Genomic DNA, 25,757 nt, shown 5'->3' with positions numbered 1-25,757 from the left:
CAGTTATGGTGAGGCGCGGCTCACTTCGCCCTTATGGTTGGGTTAACGGCTTCCCGTCTTGAGCTAAAGAAGGAAGAAGACTAGCAGACGAAGATACACTACCCAAGTAAAATCCTAATCCCTTATTCTCCTTATCCATTTCCACATTACCCTGATTATATACAGTCAATGAAATGTTTCCCCATTTCACATTCTGCAAATGTCTAGTCAGTATACGAGGTGTCATTTAATTTTCAGATAAAATATGTACTGTGATTTCATATTTCATCATAAGCCTTTGTTTTCCATCACTTAAGTTTGTTCATCACTAATTCGACTTCAAAAACCGTGCATTCTTTTATTAGCACTGTCAGGTCTTCCTCAGCTTTTGGTATCTAAGTCAGGTTATCCTTCTCATCCATCTTATTCACGAATTAATCGTCCTTACTTTGTTAAATCTGCACTAACCTTCACATTCCCAGTTCTCAAATTTTAACCTCAACGTCTCTGTTTTCCCATTTTTACAGTAAGCCACCGCACTTCCTCTTGCAGGAGGCTTAAAGCTTCCGAGTTCAAGAAAGGCTTTGCCTGCACTAGAATTTAGTCCTATATATGTCATCACGGACTTATCATCGTCTGCAGCCTAACAAAATCTTGCATATTAGTGATTTTACGCTAACTACATCGACCAAGTATAGCTTTTCTTTTAGTGTTCCCTTAGCTTAGCAGCTCCCATTTTTAAATGTACAGTAATAGTCCGCAAAACTACAGCAAGGAGTTTACATAAACCTCGTTAGACTACTCTTCTTAAATTTCATTGTTATTTGCATGCTTTAGCTTCGATTTTCTTTCGCTAAAGCGATGTAATAACGAACATTTTTCTTTCGTTTGTCTCACTTTTGACAGAAAAAGGCCGAAGACTTTTCTTTGCAATCGTTGAAAGTGATAATTCTGATCACCCAGTATACTAATGAAACATTCAGGGCTATTACATGAACTTGAAGAGGTGGTTCCAATTAACTGTGTAGGTCTATAGCTCAACAAAAGTAAATTTTATCTGCTTCGACTTTTAGATTTTCCAAAAACGGTTAATTCTCTCAGGCCAGTGTGCTACATTCACTCTTCACGATCTTTCATTGTGTTTTTATTCTGTGATAACTTTTTATCTTATAAGTTTGCTTGGGAGGAAATTTGAACCATTATTATCCTTATCCTTGTACTCTTGCGCTCAGTTTCAACATATAACATAAATTTCTGCATGGAAATTTAATTTTGGCCTTGATTATAACCTATTATTTTAATATTAAAGTTTTTTTATGTTTGCTGCTTCAGCGGCCGCCTTATTAGTTTGCAGTCTTGCCTTTCTTTCATCATCACGTTAGGGACTCCCGTTTTTTGTTTTGTATTTTCAGTCTTTGTTGAATGTAGCAGTTCTTCCTGTACAAGAAACATTAACTACCCCAAATAGCAATCAAAAACTCAAAAGAGTTAACTATTACAAACAAGTTGGTTAGCCATAAACATTGGTCGCCTTCTATTGACTTCATCAACAACTATTTATAAACTTGAACGCGTTTCATACAAATAGTAAGGCGAGTTAAGGCCTATAAACATATTCATTTAGGATTTATTAAATAAATTTACAAAAAATTCGGTTCAGTACATTAAATTAAGTTGACAGATTGATGTATTATAATTTTAAAATGAAATAACGATAAGACTGTAAAGTAAATTAAACAATACGAACACATTCAATGAGGATTTATTTAATATTTTTGAAACCGGTAATTTGTTTTATTGTAAAAAATTAATCTTACAGTTTTCCGTATCACAATTTTGAATAGAATTAATACATTTGCCTCTCAGATTATAGAACAAAACGAAGTGAAATGTCCCAAAACGTTCAGGAACAAATGTTTACCGTGCTTAATGGAAGACGCCCTTCCCGAAGGAAACTCTCCTGCGATTACGTCAAGCTTTGTCCAATGTAAATATTTTATAATATATCTTTTATTACTTAATTATTTTGTGTGATGTTTGAAATATAACCAAATTTCTTAGGCCTAGAGTTCTGAGGCAACGTCATCTCGATCTTACGGAGTATTATATAGTTATTTAGGACTTATAGGCCTAGGCCTAAGGGAAACTTTCTAAAAAGGTCATAGGCCTAGGCAGTGCCGATAATGAGGTATCCTGTGTTTATAGGAGCTTATAGGCCTTGATTTTACGTCATATTGTTAGTTCCGTAGAGTTTGTAGGCCTAGGGAATCTTTCTCCAGAGGGTATAGGCCTAGTAAATCCCCGTAGCCTATTCGTGTAGCCTATGTCTATAGGAGATTGTAGGCCTAAAAATTTGTTAGAAGGCGTATTTTACTCTCGATTAGTCTAATTATAGCGGCTAGGCCTATGCCATTGAGACATCATGTAATTCTAAGCTAAAGCCTAAGAACTCTGGCAAAGATACCCGATACCAAATTCACTAAAGCTGTTAGGCCTAGGTGTAGGATAGATATTTAGGCCTAGGTATAGGCTAGATATTTCGGCCGAAGGCTTGAATAATTGTATAGGCCTGTTTTTTTGATTTGCCTAATTTATGTCTTCACTTTCGTTCTACGACTGTATTAAGATAGGTAAGGTTCTAGGCCTATAGATCAAATGCATAGGCCTAGGCTGTGAACCCTCAGGAGGAGGATGTCTGATATAAGGCCAGCCTAGAAGGCACGGTTCTTGTCAGTTGCCAAGCAGGTTATTTACCACCTTTTATGTGTTATAATTATGATTATGACATTTACCGTCTTTTATTTTATGTTTTTATGTTCATCTCCAAGGGGCTGGTACCAGATGTGGCGTCCATTTTGCGAATAAACAGTAGTTACTGAACTGGAGGGCCGCGGTAGTCGTCTTCAGTTTTACCGATTATTGTATGAGATTTCAAGGTAAAATAGCTGTGAGTACTGGGATGTCCCTATGGGGTTGGGGGAAAGGTTGCCTAAACCCTCTGGCTAGGAGTATGGCAGCTTAATACAGAATAGATAGGACACTGTGTCGTAGGACGGGTTTTAATAGGACTGATAGACCTGTGTATCCTACAGTTCAAGTAGAATGGTTCTCGAGAAGTGGGTAAAGCCTTCGGCAAATTTTACCCGCCATTTTTGCAAACAATGCTGATATTTCGTGTGTAATTTATCTCCCCATGTTTGAATCAAGTAATTATAAAATGTTTCATATCCATTAGTAAGTGACAAGCCAATGGAAGGTCAATACAAAGAGGCATTAATAATAGCCTATAGGCCTACATATAACCTAAATATATATTTAATAGTACAGGTTATGGATGCCTGTGAATTTCAAATGTTATTCAGTATATACTGTACTACACTTTCTAATTCCCTTGAAGATGTGTATATAGTAAGCAAAGAAAAGTACTTAGTAAGCATTCTTTTGCTTCACTGCAATGCTGGTATTTGCAGTATATTTTCATCAACTGTCCTGAGTTGTTTTATCATGTAGCGGACTAGACTAGTATAGCCCTAGAACTCATGAGTCTTAGTTTTACTACCCTTAATGACTAAGGCTAGTTGTTAAAAATGGCATTTGGTTGGACATTTTTGCTTATACTACTGCATAGACCTGTATGTTTTAACTGTAAATAAGAAATTAACCTGATGAATGTTTATCAAGGCCCTTAGCCAAGCGTAGCGAATATATTTTTACAGCAAGCTAGATAGGTTAGGATTAGATCTATCACAGTACTAGGTTATGCTGATCGAGGATCTCGGTAGTACTGCTGCAGAAGTTGTGCAGACAAACATCTTATTTTTTATTAAGATTTAGGCCTACCCTTACCAAACCCATTATAAAGTTAGGAGAGTTTTTACCAGGAGTTATTTTTGGGTAGGATATATATAGAAAATTGTAAGCTTACTAAAAAAGTTTATTAAGAAACATACGTTTTGAATTGGTTTATGATTGCTATGTATGGCAGGTCAAAACCACTTAAAGAACTTGGATTGACATCTGAAATACTGTAGTGTTAATAAATGAGTGCTGTATTTGTCAGTTGAAAAGAAATAAATTTACAGCTGTTATACTAATCCCAATTGGAAAGAAATAGACTGTCACCTAACAAAAATACAAATGAATGTTGCAGTTAAAGCTACAGCCTAACTTAATCTTGCGCCATCCAGATTATGAGGAAGTAATGCATAATTGTAATCATAATTTCATTTAAGTTTAGATATTTATGAGGTTGCAGGGTCTAACAAGATGCCCTTTTTTTCCGCTCCAGTGCTGATTAGTGCCACCTACCCTACCCAACTTCAATAGTTGATGCATGCTGTAGAATCCATGTCTTGTTTAAAAACCATATGTCACTTTTAAAAGCAAGTGTGGCTATAGTATTAGACAAATAACTGAAGAAAAAACCAAATTACAAATTATATGGGAAAAGCCACTTTTACTTCATCCATGTCAGTCGCCAAATATTTAACCTAAGAAGATTAAACATTAGCTTCAAATAGTACATTCAGCTGTGATATTTATCCCTGAATGTTTTACATGATGTTATTTTCATTTACTGTAAATACAGAGTGACATGTTAACACCTTGTAACAGTTTTTCTTTGAGAAAATAATTACCCTCTGAGTTTACAGTCAGATTTCAAAGACCACCATTCTTTTATTTTTCTCCCTCTTTTTTTCATGTATAGGCTTTCTGTTTTAGTTCACTGGAATTTTACAGTGCTTTGACCACCATATTTATTTTTGATTCTCATTTTAAGCTGTTTCATACAAATGTTACCTTGTTTTGCATAATAATATTGATGGTGATATTCTTCTGTTTTAGTCTGTTTACAGAATTGGCAATGGCAAAATTTCTGACAATAGCAAGATGTCGTAGTTCAGCTGTACCTCTTGTTGCCCTAGATCCCACGGTTCTCCTTGCTCTCAGGCAAAGCTGGCTGCCAGGGTTAAGGCCAAGATGTAATATTGTTTTTCCTGGTGTAAGTGGCTTGCATATTCTATAATTCAGTGTATTGTATTAATTGTATAGTCTTTTTTGGTTACAATTTGTTAATAATTATGTACATGGGTAAAGTCATTAATAATAATTACCGGTACCCCTCTGAGATAATTGTTATTTCTGTTAGAAGCAGTATGGTAACTTTATGTACTGTATGAATTATATGAATTTTAATCATTAAATTTATTATGTGGATAATTACCTACTGTTAAAGATAATGTATATCTCCTCATTTATTGGTGTGGAGATATAAGTTATCTTTAACTGTTGGTAAGGTCCATCCCTAATAAATTAATTCTCATGATTCAAGCTTTTTTTAAATCTAGAAAATCCAAAATTATTTATTCATTTGGCCTAATATCATTGGAAAATCCAAAATTATTTATTCATTTGTCCTAATATCATTGGAAAATCCAAAGTTATTTATTCATTTGTCCTAATATCACTGGAAAATCCAAAATTATTTATTCATTTTTCTAATATTTCATTTGAATTTATTTCGTCTCCAGGTTTGGGTGCGTCTTACCTGGAGCAGCAGTTACGATGTTCGTAGAAATCAAAAGGCTCCCGCCACCTTTTTCTACCGATCTTCTTACAGTGTGCTACCTTCTTCAGGTTTTGGTAAAATTTTATCCCCCTTGAGTTGAAGCAGTTTTCTAATGTCTTCCTCATCACCACAAATCTCCGCTGCCTTTACTTCCGCAAATCTCCACTCATCTCCAGCCTCCTATCTCATAGTTTTCATCCAAGTATGTTGGGGTCCTCCAACTCTTCCGGTGTCCTCAAGGGCCCAGGTGTCATTATCACATACTTTGGGATGGTGCATAGGACATCCTTAAGCCATTTATATCTTCCCTTCATCATTGTCTCTGCATATGGAGCTTCTGTACTTTCCCTTATGGAAGAATTTCTCGTTCTGTCATGTCATCTGGCTCCTAATATTTTTCTGAAAACTTTATTCGCAAATTGACAGAATCTTTAGAAATAGTTTCATTATCATGCATGATTCTTGTCCTTACAGCAATGCAGATTGTATTAGACTAATATATAATGTTATTATTCTATATAATTGCAGTACAGATTTTCCTTTTTCCAGTCTTTTACAAAATTTTAACTTGAGAACCTGTATAGGAATAGGAATGTTCCTAAATATTTGAAAGATTCCTCATTAATCCTCTCCCCATCTTGTGTAATTTCATTCATTTGTACATGTTTAGTTCATATCAGACTTGAAACTTGATTTCAGTGAAAAAGGAGAAGCAGTTTAAATCTTAAGAATAAATTATGTGCAGCTAAGACAAGATTTTTCTTTGATGATCCAAAAGATATGGTCAAAAGCAACAAGTGTCTCAAGAGTAGCGCCATAGCTTAAATTAACTTTTTTTCAATTTCCTATTTCAAATAACAACCAGCATTATAAGACAACCAAAACCATGGATTTGCTTAGGAAATTAAACCTTGCAACAATGAATCAAATGATTGTGTATGATTAGGCCAAGATTAAAATGATTGTATGTAAGGTAGTACTTTGGATCTGCTGGTCATAAGATCAGTTTTGTCAAGGTCTTGCTGGACTGTTAGTTTCGAACAGTGGATGTACTGAAAGACATATGAGGAGCTTGAAAGTAAATCTTTATATTAAGATCTTGCTGAAACAGACTTGTAGGGTTAGGTGGTGTCTCTTAACAAAAAATTTCCATTAACAGAGAAAGATGTCACGTCCAGTATATGGCAGGCTTTTTTGGCATCAGACTCAACTTCGAGTTAAATGTATTGGAGAACAAGTTACAGCACTTAGTAGTGTCTCTCATATCCCAAGCTCTTACACATGGCTTTGCACAGTAATGGGAAATCTCTGTCCATCAGCATTTCATTTAGAAATACAGCACCCCTGATATGGGGCTTATGTTATCTGGGAATAGCCAATACCCAAAGGGGAAATGCAAACTTGTGTCCTTTGCTTTTGATATAGTGCCTTATCTGTTCGTCTTGGCTAAGGTAGATTGCACTTATCATACATACATCTCTTTAGGTGTCATTTCTAACTTTTGTCTTTAGTCTTCTGGTGTGATATCAGAATGAACTTTTGTCTTGATGATGTTTCAACCAAAAATAAATAAATAAGATTTTTAATAACTATTCCAAAACCCTGGAAGGATTTTATATTGTTTCATAATTGTCAGTACCACTTTTTTCTTTCGTTGTCAGCTGATATTTTTTTCTTTAAAGGTACTAGACGATGGCAGAGCACAGGTGGAAGTGTGTCAGATACATCAATGCATATATCCAGCAGTAAATCCGATTCACCATCACAACTTAAGAAAATAGAGGCTTCAGAAGTGAAGCGCTTATTTCGTCTTGCCAAACCTGAAAAGTGGACCTTAGCATGTAAGTTGTCAAATTAGAGTTTCTCTCTCTCTCTCTCTCTCTCTCTCTCTCTCTCTCTCTCTCTCTCTCTCTCTCTCTCTCTCTCTCTCTCTCTCTTAACAGAGGTAAAGTGTAGTAATTAATTTTATTGTGAGTTACCTGTAAATGAGGCTTTTCAGTGGTACATTGATTGCATTCACCTCAGTTTTTGTCATTGATTTACACTGTAATACTTATGGTGTAAATGTGAGCCAGGTCGTTAACTGATGGGAAAACTTGGGAACAGAATATACTTTTCTATAAGAAAATTTAAATCTCATGCACTTGGATTTAATTCGTGAATATTTTTGTCATTTTTTTTTGGTGATTGTGCATTGTATGGTAATATATAATTATAAAGTTATATAGTTAAAGGTTTGCTGATGGATAGTTGATAATGCTGCTTTCTAGATCATGAGCTTTTGACAGTAATTTTTGCAAAATGAGGGTGTAGATGCTTTTAAGTGTTTTGTATCGTAATAATATATAGTCCTGTCTGTTTTTTAAAAACTTGTGCAAAGAATTTAAGATGCTTTTACATATAAGTTCATGCTAAATCCTAACAAAAGCAGTTAGAATTAGCAGAATTCTTCTCTGCTAAATTGTTTAATGGTTTTGCAGTGTGTTTTCTGAGTTAGAATGGATTTATTCTTTATGACTATACAACTCAACGTGGAGATGGGCTGGGGTGCTGATCATATGTGCTATATTCTCTCTAGGACATTTTGTGACATCACAATGACTTGTCTTTTGCATTTGCTGATCATTAGTAACCTTCAAAGTTTAAAACCTTTGAACCTTCACCTTGTCCTAAGACTGACAATTAGGAGGAGGGGTAAGTTCATCTGTATGAGATCTGGAATTAATAAAAATGGAGTCAAACACCATAATTTAAACCTGTCTTCAATCAGTTGCTGAGAGATTTTGTGCCCTGAGGCTGGAAAGTAGATAGAGATCTCAAAAATTGAAATGGTTTGGACATGTGGCGAGAAAGGGAGAGGGGTCAACAAAACATTTGATATGGAACAAGTTGATGACCAGTAGAATGGATCAGAAAATCATTGAGCAAGGGTAAAGATGAAGACTTGAACCAGAGGGGCATAGAGGTAGGAAGTTAAAGGAGAAAGTAGAGGCATTCTGTGAGGGGAAAAACTAATTTAAAAATTTTAATGCAATGAAAATTACAATAAGTGAATTCAGTTTTTGTTCAAACACTGATAGGAGGAGTTTGGATGTGGTGCTGGATAAAAGAGGGGTGAACATAAATTGTGTACTGGATGTAGAGTATAAAGGATCTAGTACAAATATGGTTTATGGTAGCACATCATTTTACTGTGAATATTTGGATATCAGGATTAGACAGGTAGTGAGTTCTTTCCATTCCTTTGTACTTTGTACAGTACTGTAATTCCATGTTGTCCAAGTCTTTATCTGTATCCTCTCTCTAGATATTCTGTATCCACGTTTACTGATGAGATTTTGAATAATAATGCAAGAAATTAAAATTTAATTAGGTCCAAGCTCCTAATGCAATTTGTATTTTTCTAGATCGTAAGCATAATTGTCCTCTTAATGCTTAGAAATATTTACATGTGTATCTTATTCTTTTTCTGCAGGTGCTGTTAGTCTTCTTGCACTGTCAAGCACAATAACTATGGCTGTTCCTTTTGCCCTCGGCCATGTTGTAGACATTATTTACACAGCAGACCCAGCTGTGATGAAGCAGAATCTTGACCGAGTTTGTATGATTTTAAGTGGTGTCTTCTTAACTGGTGCTGTGTCTAATTTTGGTCGTGTTTATCTGATGAATGTAGCAGGTAATTTAAGAATAGGCCTCTAAGTCCGTTTTTTTATTGTCATTGCACCACTCAGTATCCAGAACCTGAAGTGATTTAATCAGCTACTTGTTGCTCTGTAGTGCAATTAAACATAACTAGATGTTGTTTTCTAAAGAATTTTTTTCGATGTATCTAGGTCTTTTGGTTTTAAATGCAACAGTAGTCAGCTGGGGATAGCTAAAATGTTGTAAGATGCATTAAGACTTATTGGTATCAGTTGCCTTTTATAGCTGCATCTCAGTGCTGCTGTGGAATCAGACACAGAGACTTTATTTAATAGGTTTTGGGGAAATTGTCAATGTTTTATGATAGCATTTAAGACTAGCAAAGATGTTAGGTTTTAATTTTCTCATACAGGATTTTTGCCTTTCCCAGGTCAGCGAATAACCCGTGCCTTGCGCTCATCTGTGTTCGCTGCCATTTTGAAGCAGGAAATAGCATTCTTTGACTCAAATAAAACAGGAGAACTTGTTAATAGGTTATCAGCTGATACGTCCCTGGTATCCCAGTCAGTGACTATGAACATCTCGGATGGATTAAGGTCCTTGGTGATGACCTTAGCAGGAGTGGGGATGATGGTAAGTTTGTTCATATGAATATAAAGAATGGATTTATTACTTATAAGTTATCTGGCATTTTATGAACTTAGAGGGCTGTTGGTGTGAGTGTTAAGTGTAAAGATTGGATATGAGAATGAATTTTAGATTTTGAACATATTTACAACTTAGTTTTGTGCATGAATGAACAGTTATTGTACAGTAATTGAATGAATGATTGAATATTCTGTCAGTTTGGTAAATAAGTTTTTGAAGGGCAGACTGTCATCTCTCTGAACAGATATTATCTATCAGTGAAATTCTATGGTGAATTTCTGTTATTGTAATGAGTGCATTCTTACTTCCAGTAAATGTGAGGGGAAAGTATTACAAATGAGTGGTGTACTTAATAGTTAAGCTTGTCTCATATACAGTATATATCTATGACATTATCTCCGAGGTTTCAAAGAGGAGTATTTGCAGGAGAATTATACTAGTAAAGTAATGATTTGTATGTAGCAAATTTTTTCATGCAAGTTTTGAGTATTCCGGGAGAAGTAGGCTTTAGAGGAGTACCAGTTAATAACTATAAATTGCAAGATTGTTTTAATTTCATGAATTTTGAGTTTGTCATACAAAAAGTTTAAAAGAAGATTTTTAATATTTTAATTTTTTCATTTTGTGAGTGTTGAGTTTGCTATTTCAAGAAGTTAAGAAATGATTAGGTTAGTGGGTACATTGTTGTGTAATATTCATGAAAGAAGGATGCGCTCCTTCTGGAGGGGACAGTGTTACAATGAAAAGTTATAACAATTTTGTCTCATTTTATTGCAGTTCTACATGTCATTGGATTTGGCTATAGTTGGCCTCAGTATTGTTCCTCCTGTAGCCTTGGGTGCAATATTTTTCGGACGGTATGTTCGGACCATTACAAAAAAGGTTCAGGTATGGAATTTTTAGTATTTGTTTTACAGTTTATAGATTTCATAATAGCACTTTATTCTTGTTTCTGTAATACATTACAATTTGCTTTACCACAAACCCATCACTAGCAGGCACCGCACATTGTGGTCTTTGAATGTTCAGACACTCTGCAGTCATTTTTGAAGCAGGGAAAGTGGTAGTCTTCTGCACATACACCACGGGAAACTTGAGGCATCCATTAATTGCCTCAGTTTTTCATCTAAATGCATCCTGTTAAACATTTGAATAGCTCTCACCAGATTGTTTTCCATTTTATTTCCATTCTTTTCACTTCAATTGGATGATTGTTCAGTGAATTTTACTCCTTGATAATTTGTTTCCATCTTTAGGGCATATACCTAGGTAGCTGGCCTTTTGTTTGAAGATCATATGTTGGTAATTTTTTGCAGTTTTGCATAGAACAGTGGTTTGTTTTGCTACATTGACAATATTTTTCCAGGATATTTTCCAGATATATTTCATTTTTGGTAATGGGTTGTACTGTAGTTGGTGGTAGGAACATAGCCTTTGTGAGTGATGTTAAGTAGTTAAAGACTGGTTAAGTAGTTAATGACTCAGCGTTGGCTCTCCTTTGCATTAGCCTACTAGTCTGGTTAACCTATTCATGTTAGCTTATTTAGGTTAGGCCTTCAGCTTACTGAAGTTAAGTCTTTAACCTTAGATTTAGTGTTTTCATTTTATGTGCAAGTAGCAAGTGCAGTTTTTGTACTTTTGTAGTTAATTTTTCTTGTATCTTTTTCCCAATTCTTTCTACTTAAACATTAACAGTCACCTATTTGTTAGTATTTAGTTGTGCTTTTTGAGTGTTTTTTTAAATTGTGTGATTAAAGATGTGGCTGAGAAAAAGCAGAACAAGAAGATAAAGAACAGTGGAAAACTAAACAAACAGAAGAATAGAGTTATATATTGTGGTGATGTATCCTCAGAATTTAGAATTTTTACGTTAGAACAACACAGATACCAGTCATAAGGGGACAAAGTCAATTAAAATAAGACTTCAGGACCAAAACTCAGTGCCTGATAGTGGTTTAAGGCTTTCATTGAACTTAACTTCATCACCCCAGTGAATAAAAAATTGGTGTCATGCAGTACTTGAATAGTTTGCAAGCAAATTGGGATGAAAAGTAAATTCATCCCCTGCTGTTGCTTCATAATTTAGTCCCTTTGACTGCATTTGATGAGATGCTGGTTGGCAAACTCTTCTGCAGAGGCTCTAAATGATTGTGTGAAATGGTTTACATGAGGAACTCTTATCTTTTGAAAACTAGTTTTGTACTCTGTTTTGAATGGTGCCTTATTTTTGAAGCAAAATTAAAATTAAAAGGTTTTTTCTTTAGAAATAAAATAATGATTAACTGGGAGTTCCTGTGAATTTAAATTTACAGATCCAGATATGAACAACCAGTAGAATATTGTACAGTATTATCATAAAGCTCTATGTTGGATCATATGCAGTTGTTGAAAGTTTCTTTAATTCATTGAAGATTTTTACCTGCATTGGTTTATCTTTTTGAGGTGAAATGCATTTTGAATAAATTTTAGTATGGTGTATATCTTTGTTTCCAGGATACTCTAGCACAATCAACGCAAGTTGCCGAGGAGAGAATATCAAACATACGCACAGTACGGTCTTTCTCCCAGGAAGGGAGAGAGATACAAACTTACGACAAAAGTATAAACTATGTTCTTGACATGACATACAAGGAATCGCTAGCAAGAGCAATTTTCTTTGGAATGGTATGGCTAATTTTTCTTTTTTTCTTTTAGTTTTTGTGTGACTTTTGATGGAGTACTTGATGATGAAATTATAATTTGCATTTTTTGAAAACTTTGAATATATAATCTTTAAATGAATACAGTAGTACCTATTTTAATAGAACATTTATGTGATTTGGGTCAAATATTAAGTTACTGTATTATAAATGGACTTTCCACTATGCTCGGAAATATGCATATGTCAGCATTTTGAAACAATTTCCAAATTTTTATGGTAATTTTTTGAAATACAAGTTGTGTAAACACCTTTTTTTTTTAAACCTAAGATAAAATGTTTATGGCTGAGTCTTTAGGTGCAGTAGGAGAGAGTAAGAAAGGAAGGCTTCCTGTATTTAAAGAATGAACATCCAGTGGAGTTTTGTATTATTGTGGAAATGTTGGACTAGATGTGGTTGAACATTTATGTAATTCAGTGAAGAGCTTTTGCTTTCATTGGTCTCTCAAAAGGTATGGTTAAGTGCATATTGCCCCAATTTCTAGACAGGTCTCAGTGGGAATGTCATCATCCTGTCGGTCCTGTACTACGGTGGTGGCTTGGTTACAGATGCCTCCCTGTCAGTTGGTCAGCTGTCATCGTTTCTCTTGTATGCTGCCTATGTGGGAATTGCCCTAGGTGGCTTGTCCTCATTTTATTCTGAAATGAACAGAGGCATTGGAGCATCGACAAGATTATTTGAGCTGATCGATCGACATCCAGCCATTCCAGTACAAGGAGGTAAGGTTTCTCCATAGTAAAGTAGTGGTAAAGGTGAGTTCTAGTGTAGTTTCAGATTTACTTTGAGAGTAATGAACTGTTTCATTCAGGTAATTATAACTCCTTGAGTGTACCATCCTGATGATGTGGGTGAAGCAGAAGTGAGCGGGAAATAGAAAGTATTAAATTTATTAAACAATTTTTAAAAGCACAGTATAACAAACATGAGAAAATATAGCACAGGTAAATCATGATTGCTTGTAGACCTGGACTGTGGGCCACGTAGTGGGTTTTGCCTCCTTTTATTTTCTCTTGCTTGTTTTGATTTAGTAGACAGATTTTAATAAATATATTTCATGATATTTCTTGTTTCTTTTGGTTGATGTGAGCAGTCCAGCATCATGCCTAGGATATACTTTCATTTTTTGTTCTCTTTCTGTATATTTTTTGTATTATTGTACAGTAGTTTCACTTAGTGGAACTGCATCTCATTTCATGAAGCTACAGCTACAATTTGCAAACAGATTTTACTGTACTGTTATAAGATAAAGAAACACTTATTCAAGACTTAAGCCACAGAGAGAGGGACTTGTTTTAAGCAGTTTTCATTAGTCTTTTGTGTCATCTGTTCTACCAAAAATATTATTTTTTTGATGACAACAAAAGACATGTTTTATGTGTATTTGGATACTAAAGATGTGTTCACCAAACACATTTATTACTCACACGTACATGTTTTACTGTAATGTACTAATTCAAAGTATTTTGTAAAGCAAATTACTTGACATGATTTATGTCTTGTCAGATACTTTATTGTGCTGTACGATGTTCCTTCATGTACGAGCTTTCATTATCTTTATAAGCAAAAAAAAAAGCTGTATTTACAAAGCATTAGTGGTATGTCATTCCTTGCTCTCAGATGTAACTTTATATTGCAGTTGGTATTATCAAGTTTTTAGCCAGATAGATGACAGTGTATTATTATTATTATTATTATTATTATTATTATTATTATTATTATTATTATTATTATTATTATTATTGTTGTTGTTTTAACCAGACCACTGAGCTAATTTACTTAGCTCTCAGGGGGCTCGCCAGCACTGTTTGATGATTTGAACGGCAGTAAACATCTGTGAATTACCACAAAAGTGGGACTGGTATCAGACATGCCATATTTTGTCATAATTTTGTAATCATGATTATGTATTGTATATCTATTTATACTATTAGATTATTTCATAAGTTTGTGGTTAGCTTAAATTCACAAGTGTGGGCCAGTTTTGATTCTAGTCTCACATGCAAATTTCTTTTCAGGTGTCAGGTTAAGCAGCGACGAACTTAAGGGTGCTATACAGTTTAAAAATGTGACGTTTGCCTACCCAACCAGACCAGAGTTGGTCTTGTTCAACGATTTGAATCTCGCAGTTCCTGCAGGTAGGTTTTTAATATTTGGTGTGAAATGTTAGTTATTTCCAGAGGTGATGAAATGCTGTATTATACCAGTGTTCTAACATTCATGATGATCAGCTGTTTATGGCAGTTGTACTTACAGTATAGTGTTTTGTTATTCCCACATCTATTTTGTATTTAACATTGGGTCTTATCAACTTGCTTTGTTTGTTGGTAAATGTAAAATTTTTCTTTTAAAATGGTTCTGACTAAATGGATGATATATTTTAAACAGGCAGCTTCTGTGGTATAAAGGAATTTTATCTCACAAATCAGATTAACCTACAGTACTTAATAACGAGATATGTTAACTCTTTGCAAGTACAGTAGTAAGTATACAGTGTATCGAAAAATTTGAGAAATTTTTTGGGTAGCTCTTTTCAATAATTTGTATGTATAGTTCAGTATTATTAATACAAAATGGTTTAACCTGACTACCAACTAAAGTATACAGACTAGGAGTGGCCCAAAGGATTGTTCTGAATTGAGTAGCAGGAAAAATTTGAAGAATATGGAGAGCCAAGTGAGAAGCAAACAAAAAGTAGAAGACAGAAAACAGTGGCATAGTGACAGTTGTTAATATTATTACTAGTGTGTCCGTACTGTTAAAAATAGCACTAATATAAGGGAGACTCAAGATAAAAAGTCCCAAATGTAGAGATGTTATGGGATAGAAGATGGCCCAGGTTGGATGTTGACAAGTCCAGATGTTAAGTTTATTTTTAGACTATCGTTATGATTTGGGTTACAGAGGGACACAAATAAGTGTACATACATTGTTTCATTTTATTATTATTGCACAGCATGTGCACATATTCTTAGACAGATCATTACCACACCTAAGGGAGATGTATCACCCCTAGGCTGACAAGTTCTTTTTAATAATGTGTGTGACCACCCACTTGAACTAGAACATAAAGCCAAGTTGATAATTATTTGTATTAATTAAATCAAACTTGCTACAGTATTAAGAAATGATTACTTATACACTTCCTTATAAGAAATATATACATTTCTGTTTTGTTTAGGGTCAGTAGTGGCTGTTGTAGGATCCAGCGGGTCTGGTAAAAGTACCATTGGATCTTTACTGCTTCGACTTTATGATCCATTGAGTGGCGAGGTCACACTTGATGGGGTACCAGTAACGAAACTTGACCCATCGTGGCTTCGATCAGTAATTGGGTGTGTAAGTCAGGTATGTAGTGAGTAGTGATATTTGTTTAGTTCGGCCCTTTGTACAAATGAAATGCCTGTTTGTGTAAATATCTAGAATGATTTTCTATGCATAAACCTTGAGCCTAATAGATTTCAACATTGCCTAATTGTTAAAAGTTGTTAGGGGTTATTGGTTTCTTTTATAGTATTTAATGTTTATCTTTCTTTTGTTTATTAGTAATCGTAAAGCAAAACCTCCTTCCAGGAACCTGCTCTTTTCTCAACATCTATAAGAGAGAACTTACTATATGGAGCTCTAGAACCAAACACTGTAACAGAGGAACAAATTGAAGCATCTCTCAGGGAGGCCAATGCCTTGAATTTCGTCAAATCATTCCCTGATGGTCTCGATACCTTAGTGGGGAGAGAGGCATCATGCTGTCTGGCGGCCAGAAGCAAAGGATTGCCATTGCTCGGGCATTAATAAGCAATCCAAGGATATTGTTACTCGACGAAGCTACCAGGTCAGTTTCTCCTCATAGGTCAAGCCAGCAGTTGTGAGGATTACTTTTACCGTAGATCATCCTAACTCACAGTAACTGTGTGGCACACAGTAGATGTTGGAAAAGGTACTTTACTGCATCATACTTATTTTCTTTTGGTTATGCAGTATGGTTAAATTATCTTTTAATCATGATAATGGTAAGGCCCAACCTTTTCCTGCTTATTGGATCTTCTTATTTGTATTTTGTTTTATAACATCTGAGTTTTCTTTCTTTTTATAGAATGGTAATCATTTTTGTAATACAGTAGAGGTTCAGTTGTTCAGCAGTTCCCATCTTCTTCCACCCAATTGGTGTTTGGTTAAACAGTCCATCTATGCTCTGTACTGTATACAGATTAAACCACCAATTCTGTTTTTTGCTGCTGTGTGTTGCAAAATAAATTCCTTTGGGTTTGTAAAATGCACCAAACATATTACCCTGTAAAACCCACAGAAGTGACCATCATCTTTTCCCTGTATATTTTGGGTATCATTACTATTGCCTTTGGCCTAAATTCTGTATTCTGTTCTATTATATAAAATGGTGCCATTGTTATATAAAAAGTTTTGCTGTAACTACCTAAAGATTGTTATCATTGTTACCTAAGCATTGTTGTTGTCATTTCTTAAAATTGTTGATGCTGTATTAAAATTGTTTGACTGTTTTCAGTGCTTTGGATGCAGAGAGCGAGAGCTTAGTTCAAGAAGCCCTGGAAAGATTAATGCATGGTCGCACTGTCATAACAATAGCGCACAGGCTCTCAACCATTAGGTAAGTTTTTAAATTCATTTGATTTTTCCCTTTTCTTTTTAGGGTGGATTTGAAGATTTTTGCAAGCTTAGTAAAATTACATATGATTTTCTTTTGCATATTGTCTCGTTATTGAGACAGGACATTTGTTGGATTGTGATAATTAGCTCAAGATGTTTCGTCAAAACATTTTGTATTTTTTTATTTGTAATCATTTTATTTTAAGGAGTTTGTATTGCACTGACAGTATTTTATATAGATTCAAATTCAAAGGTGAACTTGATTAAATAAGTTAATGTCAAGATAATATTTCAAGAATTCAATAAGAATCTCTCCAATCTAGCTATCTAATAAGAATCTCTCCAATCTAGCTATCTAATTGAGGTTCCTCTTCAGTTTACTAGTGCATAGAGGTTGGTAAAATAATTTTAGTGATGTAAGTCAGGCATAATTAGTAGGCTTTTCAAGTTTTGCACAGAAAAGGATGAAATCAAAATCATCATCATAATTTTGGCTTATTTAACCCTTTGAGATTCCAGTGGGGGTCCGGAACTCACCCTGTGGCAAAAGACAGTTATTTCTGGCCTATTGTTCAAGACCTTAGTAATAACTTTCTTATTTCTATCTATGGTGTAACATGAAGGCACACTTCCAGTATGTTTTCAAGGTTGCCAAGGTGTCTGAAAGACAATGTATAGTCGCTGTGAAACAGATGAAATGCTATTCCGTTGAGCCTTTCTTACGTAAAATGCAGTTCCTGTTGCATAATCATCCAAAGTTGGTGTCATGAAAGATTTCTGTTGAGTGGTAGATGATTATTCTGTACAAAAGACTAGAGCATAATGGGAAATATTAGAGAAAGGCTATGATAATCTAGAATTACAGTTCATAGCCCCAGTTCCATATTTTGAGAGAGGAGCATCCTTTTTCCTACAGCTGTTAATATCTTTAATGTGCTTTTAGTATTATTGTTGTCTAGAGTTGGTGTTAATTAATTAGACTTCAAAATGGTTTTCTTTGTAAAATAGCTCGGTTACAGTACTATAGAGATTCACCGAGTTAATCAAATTGCAGGAATGCGAGTCAGATAGCTGTGCTTCAGGAGGGCAGCATCGTTGAGCTGGGATCTTATCAAGATCTCATGGCCCTGCCTGGAGGTGTTTTTAGGAAACTGGTAGAAAGGCAGATGATATCTCACTGACGGCAAAACAAGAGCTAAAACTCCTCTGGTGATTTGAAACTAGTCGTTTGTAGGAAGCGTGATTCTTATGTACTTTTGTTTTTGACTTCATTGATCATAAAAGGAAGGAAGAGTAAGTATGAAAGTATTTTGTGTTTGTTATAACTTCATCTGTTCTTTTGATAGAGTTGTTGGTAATGTTATTGAATTATTTAATATCCATTTTGAAAGTGAATGGTCATGGCAGCAATTATTTTCCTTTAAAAGGTATCTTGAGTGTGAACATGTTTTGTGTTCTTACTTGGGATATGATCCCATAATGTTGCAGTGATGTAAATATTAAAGGTATTTTTGTATATGTAGCAAAATGAGTGTTATCAGTACATGTTATTCATTGTGAAGTTATTATTGTATCGGGTTGTGCTAATACTGGTACAACACTGTTATGCACCTACTGTACGAGGTAAATTTTTACCTTTTATTGTGCTTTGGAAAGTGATCAAAGTTTAGGTTTTCTGGGAAAATATTCATTACATTATAGGGGTTACAAGATGAAAATATCTAGCCCTTAGATTAAGGGGTACAGCTGGCTTAATATGAATATAGAGGATTCTTTTAATTTTGATTCAGGATTGGTTTTTATTTCATCATTAGTTCGGAACAGAATGCTGAGCCTAAAAATTATACAAGACTGTTATCAGTAATTAAATGTGCAATAAGAAAACAGAAGGGTAAGATAAGGGGGAAACTCATCAGTAAAATGTAAGATTGGATGTTTTTTCTGTTACTCAGATCACTTTTCAAATGGATATGGAAACACACATTATGCAATTTATAAATGTACGTATATAGTAGTGTATGTAATACATCAAGTTGCCCTTTATAGTATTGGGTTTTTTGCTTCATGAATACTTTACTCCATTACAGTATTTACTTTAAAAGTCTCAGGTGGTAAATGTTCTTTACAAGACGGGAAGCAATCATTAACCCTAGGTTAAGATCTTGAAATTTTCTTGAAAGTCATAAGGAATTAATAAATAGCGGGCCTTTAGGCTTAGAAAGGGTCTGTCTCAAATGAACTTGACTGAGTAAGCAGCAGACATTGGTGCATTTGTAAAATACCTCTATGTAACTTCATTTGTCTTTCCTATCTGTTGCACATGAACTTCCCATGATCCTCAGATGAATGATGTAAAAGCAATCGTCAAATACAACTCCCCGAAATACATGAGAAGTGACATTTTACAGCTCCCTGATAATTCATGCGTGCATAGTAACTGCATGGTAATAATCGATCATATTCATTTCATATTTTTCCTACATTTGTCACTAATAGAAGGACATGTTTCTTATTTTAGGGTCTTTTTTTTTTATTAGTTTTCATCTAGAAGTGATCTGACTACTACCTTGTGACTCAAAAGGTAGTAGTAATGTCTTTTAATGACATTTTTTGAGCCTGGTTAAATGATGCTTTTGTAATTTTACAAACCTATTTCTTTTTCCTCAAGTTTTTCTTTGGCATTGGCTCAGATAATCCTGTGTTCAGTTATTTGTTCAAAAGGTTATGAAGAGAAAGTAGAAATGAAGAAGGGTTTAATCTTTTCTTTGGGAAAGTATTTTGTTGGCACTGAATTCTTTATTTGTATGAGAACAAGAAGTTATTTTTAGGTGGTAGGTCCCTATTTATTGCTTAGTGTTCTTTCAAGTTAGAAGGTTTAGATATGTACTTAAGAAATTTATTTTTCCAGTAGTCTGTACCTAGAGATTTTATGCACTTGAGCGTTGTTGCTTAGATTATCTTTTTTAGCTATGATGGAAGTATTACTTTAACTGTACATTTTGCACTCCTCACAAAAATAGGACAACCATGATTGAGTAAATACAGGTACCGTGTATTTCCTTTCTTTTATTAAAGAAATAAGGGTATTGGGATCTTGTTTCGTAGTTCATTTGATGCATTTTTATTTTTTATAGTATTGCTTTCCTAGTTTTTCATCATATGTGAGTTGGTAGAGGGAGATTATTGCTGTTTAAGGATGTAGAAATTGCTTAGCTCAAGTGTAGCAAATGTTATATTCACCAGTCCTATTTATTGTTCTTATGTTGGGTAACTATATTATACAAATTTTCATAAATCTGTTACATAAACAATTGCTCTTGCTTGTCTTAGAAGACTATATATTTTACTGATTTCCCTAACCTTGTATGTGACACAGTTGCTCTTGCTTGTCTCGAAGAGATGCAGAGAAAATTTTTTTATGTAAAATAACACAACCTTGTAAAATTTTTCTTAAGTGTCACAGGAGATATAAGTTTTTATATGCAAACATTCATAAACCTTACATAGAAAGAAGGCATACAAGATGCAGATGATGTGTACCTGTACTGTGTGACACCAGGTAAGCCTTTTGAAAAAGACTGACGTGTTGTGAAATCAAGATGCACAAAGGGCAGTTGAAGGGAAAAAGAAAGCCTTCAAGTTCTGGCAAGAAAGAGGATCGAGATGTCTACAGAGAAAAGAGGAGGGAGCCTAAAAGGCTTGTGGGAAAGGCAAAGAGGAGTTGGAAGGAATGGAATCAGAATCCAAAGACAGAAGGAAAAGTGAGATTTTTATCTTTGGCTTCCTTTGGTCATTAGATGCGACTCCCTCCATCCCTTGTTTACCAAGGGGAAAGGAGTGGTAGATAGCGTAGATATGAGTTTTTGTAATGTGCTATCTTCCAAGTTGGCCTTTCCTTCTGATATGGAAACCTAAAGTTCTCCTTTTTTCTGGGAGTAATGTTGCAAGAAGCTGCACTCTGGCAAGGGGTCTTGTCATCCTTGATATCACACATGCTAGGATGTGATATTACTGGAGTCATCCTTCCCCTGCTCACTTATGTGGCTGGGAAGCTGACTTATGGTGGGAGATGAACAGTGGGAAGCACATTTCTGGTTAGGAGATCAATCAACACCAATCACAATCTCAAGACAGTTCCTCCCTCTAAGGAGTGTCTCTGTTTAAAAAATGGAGGTTTGTGTTCTCATGGGAACAAACTGCAGATTTTTAAGATAATGTGCATTTTTTCTTGACAAACCTGGTCTTTAATCAAAATCCCTCCACTAACCAACCCTGCAGTTTCCTTGTTGCTTAAGGAAAGTGTGTGTGCCCAGCTGAGTGGGTAGGTCCCCTCACTTATTGCCTCCATTTAACTACCTTGCTATAGAGCTTCAACAACCAGGCCAGCTAGTGTATGGCTGAAGGTATTCCTGAATTGAGGAAAAATGCAAATAAACGTAAAATTTGCAGTGTTTATGAAATGATGTCTTATATTTATGAACAGACATTTATCTGTAAGTCAAATTATCCCACAAATATAGTAAACAAGCATATATCTTTAACATTTTAAACCAACACAAAAAGAGCTAGGCAATGATCATGGGATATTCGCTAGAATACAGAGGTAATTACGTACTCCCCAAATCATAGCATTTGTGTCTGTCTAATGACACATATCTGTTTATTTTATTTGAAGAAGTGTTTGTGTTATTTCACAATGTTACCAATGAGCTAGTAATATTAAGAATGTTGACTCAGTGGTCTGAATAAACCATTTATTATTATTAATACAAATGTTCTCAGTTTGAGTCATGTTTACAGTGCATTTGTTGGGTCGAGTTAGTTTTATCGTCCAGTTTTTGTGCATATGTTCTTGTGAAAACATCAGTATTGATATTTACTCATATTTATCATGTGAATGCATTATTGTAACACTCCTTGTCTTAACCCCTCTTGTAAGAAATGAAGGGTATTCTTTTGTTTTGGCAAGTGGATAGTACTCTAAATGATGAATATATAAACCATTTACCATCTCTTTAAATTTCGAACTGAATGACCAGCATGATTTAAACAAAGACACAGCATGGTAATAGAATATATTAACAGATTGTTATCTTTTTTATGACATATTTTATATTTTATTAGTATACTGTACATAAATTTATCTTTTTGATAGTTTTATGGTTGATAGTAAAGATATACTATTTGACATTTTGGATTTACTTGTACCTTTGAATTTTGCAGCATTCTGAGTTTGACACGATGTTCTGGTTGTTACAGATGCTGCCGTCATTAGTGTTTCAACATTTAACTGGTGTAACTTAATGCACAGACATTCATAAAAAGTCCAAATACAGTAAGAAGGTCTGTGGACAAGGCATAACATAAGTATATAAAATAATCTCACAGAGAAAATCAAAGTGGAACAATAAAAAATGACAATAAACCAAACATTTATTTGTCATTTGTATCGAAACTACCATAAAAATCTGACCTAAACCACAGAGAAATGAGTGAGGTCTTATGATAATTTCATGTGCAAAATGACACCTTTTTTTTTCCTAGTCTTTTTTTTTTTGTATATTTGAAGTAAATACTGAGTGAAACCATGGATTCTTATGAGCAAGTATTCCACAGCGAAGAATTTCTAAAATTTAAGTACCCTCACACATATAAAACGGCACATTACATTGATGAAAAGAAGCAATTAGGTTACATAATTCTTATTTACAAAGATATCTAAAACAACTTTTATAAATTTCTTGCAGATGTCCCTGAACAAATTGGTAAAACAAAGATCTGTACTATAATTATACGCTTCAAAATCCACACAGTAATTTCACAATCCACAAATGATGCCCAAATCTGAAAAACTGCTTAGTGACATTATAAAATGCAGCACATGGAAGCTTTTGAAGCAAGGCACAGGTGAAGATGATGAAGTACAGAAAAATAGAATATTTAGTGCATACAGAGCTTCTTCGATTGTACCAATTCTGTTTGCTTCATAGTGGCAGTTACACACACATGTTTGTGAAACAGCCAACTGACTTGACAATGACTTCAAAAGACATCAAACTGAGAGCGCTTTTGACAAACCCATTTCCGACTTCCTATCGGCTCACAAATGATGGTTGGCACGTTAAGACTATAGGGAATGGAGATGTAGTTTTGATAAAAGCTTTAAAAAAAGGAAGATGACAAAGGCGGAGAGATCATCCACAAACCTGACGTGCAACATGAATCAGCATTCACTCCCAACTTCCAAAAGATAAGATGCATATTAATGACCCAAAATATCTTGTTCAAAGAAGTGCTAGTGGAGCAATGGCCCCAAAGTCCCAAAAATACAAAGAGAGGTGAACATAAATCTATCAAGTCGAGGGTATAGGAATGAATACGAACAAGATAACCTTTTCCTCAGAATATAAAGGGTTTCGAACAATCCTCTCTTAAGGATTTAGGATTTCGTCTACTGCAATTCCTACAAGGTCTACCTTACCTATTTACTTACCATGTCTAAATTTGATTCTAATTTCCTTCATTTTCTCACAACACTTGAAAGACTGGAGAAGTCCGTTATAATTTCTTTTAAGTTAACATCAATGCCACTGCACACACACTGAAGCATTGAAGAGCTGTTGACTGATATAAGATCGAAACGACAACTTTAAGTGACAATTGCCAAATTTGACACTTGGCCAAGAAACTGATTGCACCTTTTTCCATGTCTTATTAGATTAAATACTTTTGTAATACCTGTAATGCTTTGAAAAACACTAAAAACCAAAGGTTTTCACCCAATATTTTGAAAACCTTTACAATTCTTAAATACAGTCCCACAGTAATTTTCCTACAATATTCAGAAATGAAACCTTTTTCGGGTTGTAATTTGGCCCTGTGAGCTTAAACAAGTGTATCCAAAGGAGGGAACACCAAGTAGTTTTCAAGTGTGAAAAAACAAAGTGAATTCGTAGCTAGAAAGGCTGGAAGCAGCCAGAAAGATCACTAACCAGAGAGTGAGATAACAACTTGAGCTTAAAAGATACTGTGCAGGTTACATATGAACTTTCGTAGTACCTGCACAACAGATATAAACAATGAGAAAGGGTTTAAGTTTAAAGGAAATACTGTAAAAAAAGTAAAGACAGAGGCAATGGGTGAGAACTAGTAGCAGCAGGGGATAAAACTACAAGATCATATCAAATTTAAGCCATACAGCAGTGGGTTGTCTAGTAAGGGACTATATGCAACTGAATGAATGGATATCTGTTGCAGACTAAGGTAAGGATGTGGACGGAGGAAGAAGAATCAACGAGAGGTTCACTTGCTTTTGCCCTGGAAGAGGGAGCTGAAGGCCTGACTAACAAAGTGAATGATATCGGAGGTAATAACACTACGGCCACGCTGAGTGAAAGCCAAACCAGAGGCTCTTCTGGTTACGGCACATGCTCCCCATGCGGCAATGACTGTGGGTGGGAATGGGAGTTTTTCTTGGGAAGCAGCAGCTGTTCCAAATGCCCAGTAGAGTAAGATGGCTGCGGCACCGCTGAGAATGTCGCCCTGTCCTCCACAGCGTCTTGGGGAGCCAGGTACTTCGCAGGTAACAACGGTATCTCCGGAAGCAATGACGTCTGCATTTCCTTTGCAGCAAATTGTTACCCCAAGCTTCTTTGCCACTTGCTGAACATTTTCTGATGTGACTTGGTCAGCTTTCATGTCAGTTTTCATGACTGCACGGTAGAGTCTAGCGAACTCGACTTTGTTTGGGGTTAAAATGGCATTGGTGTAGCCTTGTAAGGTATCATAGTTTTCGTTAAGGTAGAAGAGGGCATCAGCGTCGATGATGAGCAACAGCTGTCGGTCCTTTGCAGCTTCGATCACGTGTCCTAAAGTGGCAAATGTCTGTGGTCGCCTGCCTAGGCCAGGTCCCAGTATAAGTGCATGGAGGCGAGGTAGCCACTCCTCGATTTCTGACATAGGATCATTGGCATCGAGCAAGGGATGAACGATGAGTTCAGGTGAATACGACTTGAGAGGAACGGCAGCGTCTCGGTGACAGAAGACGTGGGTCAGGTCGGCGCCGATACGTAAAGCAGTCATGGCAGCGAAGTAGGGGGCGCCCGTGTATTCGAGGGAGCCGCCCATGATCCCAATGCGACCTGCCTGACCTTTGTGAGCAGCATAGGTGAGGGGAGGGATCACTCCGGTCACCAAGCCTGTCAACTGTTGTGGCCCGTTAGTCGACATCCTGCGGACCACCCACCACAAACACCTGAAAGGATGCGAAAGGGAGGTATCTTACTAGAATTTTAATATGAACACTTGTACAGTAATTATGGTAATGAACGGTATCAAGATAAAATGAATGTATAACCTGATTATAGGTAAAGTTTAAGACAGAATGAATGTATAACCCAATTATGAGTAAAGTAAATTTTCCAGTTATCTATGCTGTTGAGATGTGGCATGGAAATAACAAAAAATTTTTATATTTCTACACTTTAATGGATTTGAGTAACAACTCCGTATTTTACCATCACCACAGCTTACAGTACTAATATATGTTGCAATACACACATTCAAATATCAACATACAGTAGTACGCAACAGAGGTGACT

General features: G+C 35.3%; 2 protein-coding genes across 3 annotated transcripts in view; one reads left to right on the top strand and one right to left on the bottom strand.

Annotated features, from left to right (window-relative positions):
* Positions 1-1,842: 1,842 nt before the first annotated feature.
* LOC136854973 (ATP-binding cassette sub-family B member 10, mitochondrial) lies at positions 1,843-22,345 on the top strand. Its single transcript, XM_067131646.1, is given in 15 exon segments — positions 1,843-1,966; positions 4,836-4,981; positions 5,511-5,622; positions 7,231-7,389; positions 9,024-9,224; positions 9,621-9,823; positions 10,616-10,726; positions 12,332-12,502; positions 13,022-13,256; positions 14,553-14,672; positions 15,716-15,882; positions 16,108-16,258; positions 16,261-16,366; positions 17,057-17,158; positions 18,212-22,345. Coding segments are annotated over 14 exon segments (2,103 nt in total). The 5' UTR covers positions 1,843-1,966; positions 4,836-4,843; the 3' UTR covers positions 18,339-22,345.
* Positions 22,346-22,577: 232 nt separating this feature from the next.
* The window catches only part of Naxd (NAD(P)HX dehydratase), a 28,086-nt gene continuing 24,906 nt past the window's right edge, over positions 22,578-25,757 (bottom strand). For both annotated transcript variants that reach the window (XM_067131648.1, XM_067131647.1), the window contains exon 2: positions 22,578-25,411. In XM_067131648.1, coding sequence (XP_066987749.1) covers positions 24,460-25,386 — 927 coding nt within the window. In that variant the 5' untranslated portion in view covers positions 25,387-25,411 and the 3' untranslated portion in view covers positions 22,578-24,459. The remainder of the gene's footprint in view (positions 25,412-25,757) is intronic.

Source organism: Macrobrachium rosenbergii, chromosome 30 (genome assembly GCF_040412425.1).
Source record: "Macrobrachium rosenbergii isolate ZJJX-2024 chromosome 30, ASM4041242v1, whole genome shotgun sequence".
In the NCBI taxonomy this organism is placed as follows: Eukaryota; Metazoa; Arthropoda; class Malacostraca; order Decapoda; family Palaemonidae; genus Macrobrachium; species Macrobrachium rosenbergii.
Note: the sequence above shows the minus strand (reverse complement) of the source record. Positions and strands in the feature narration are given on the sequence as shown.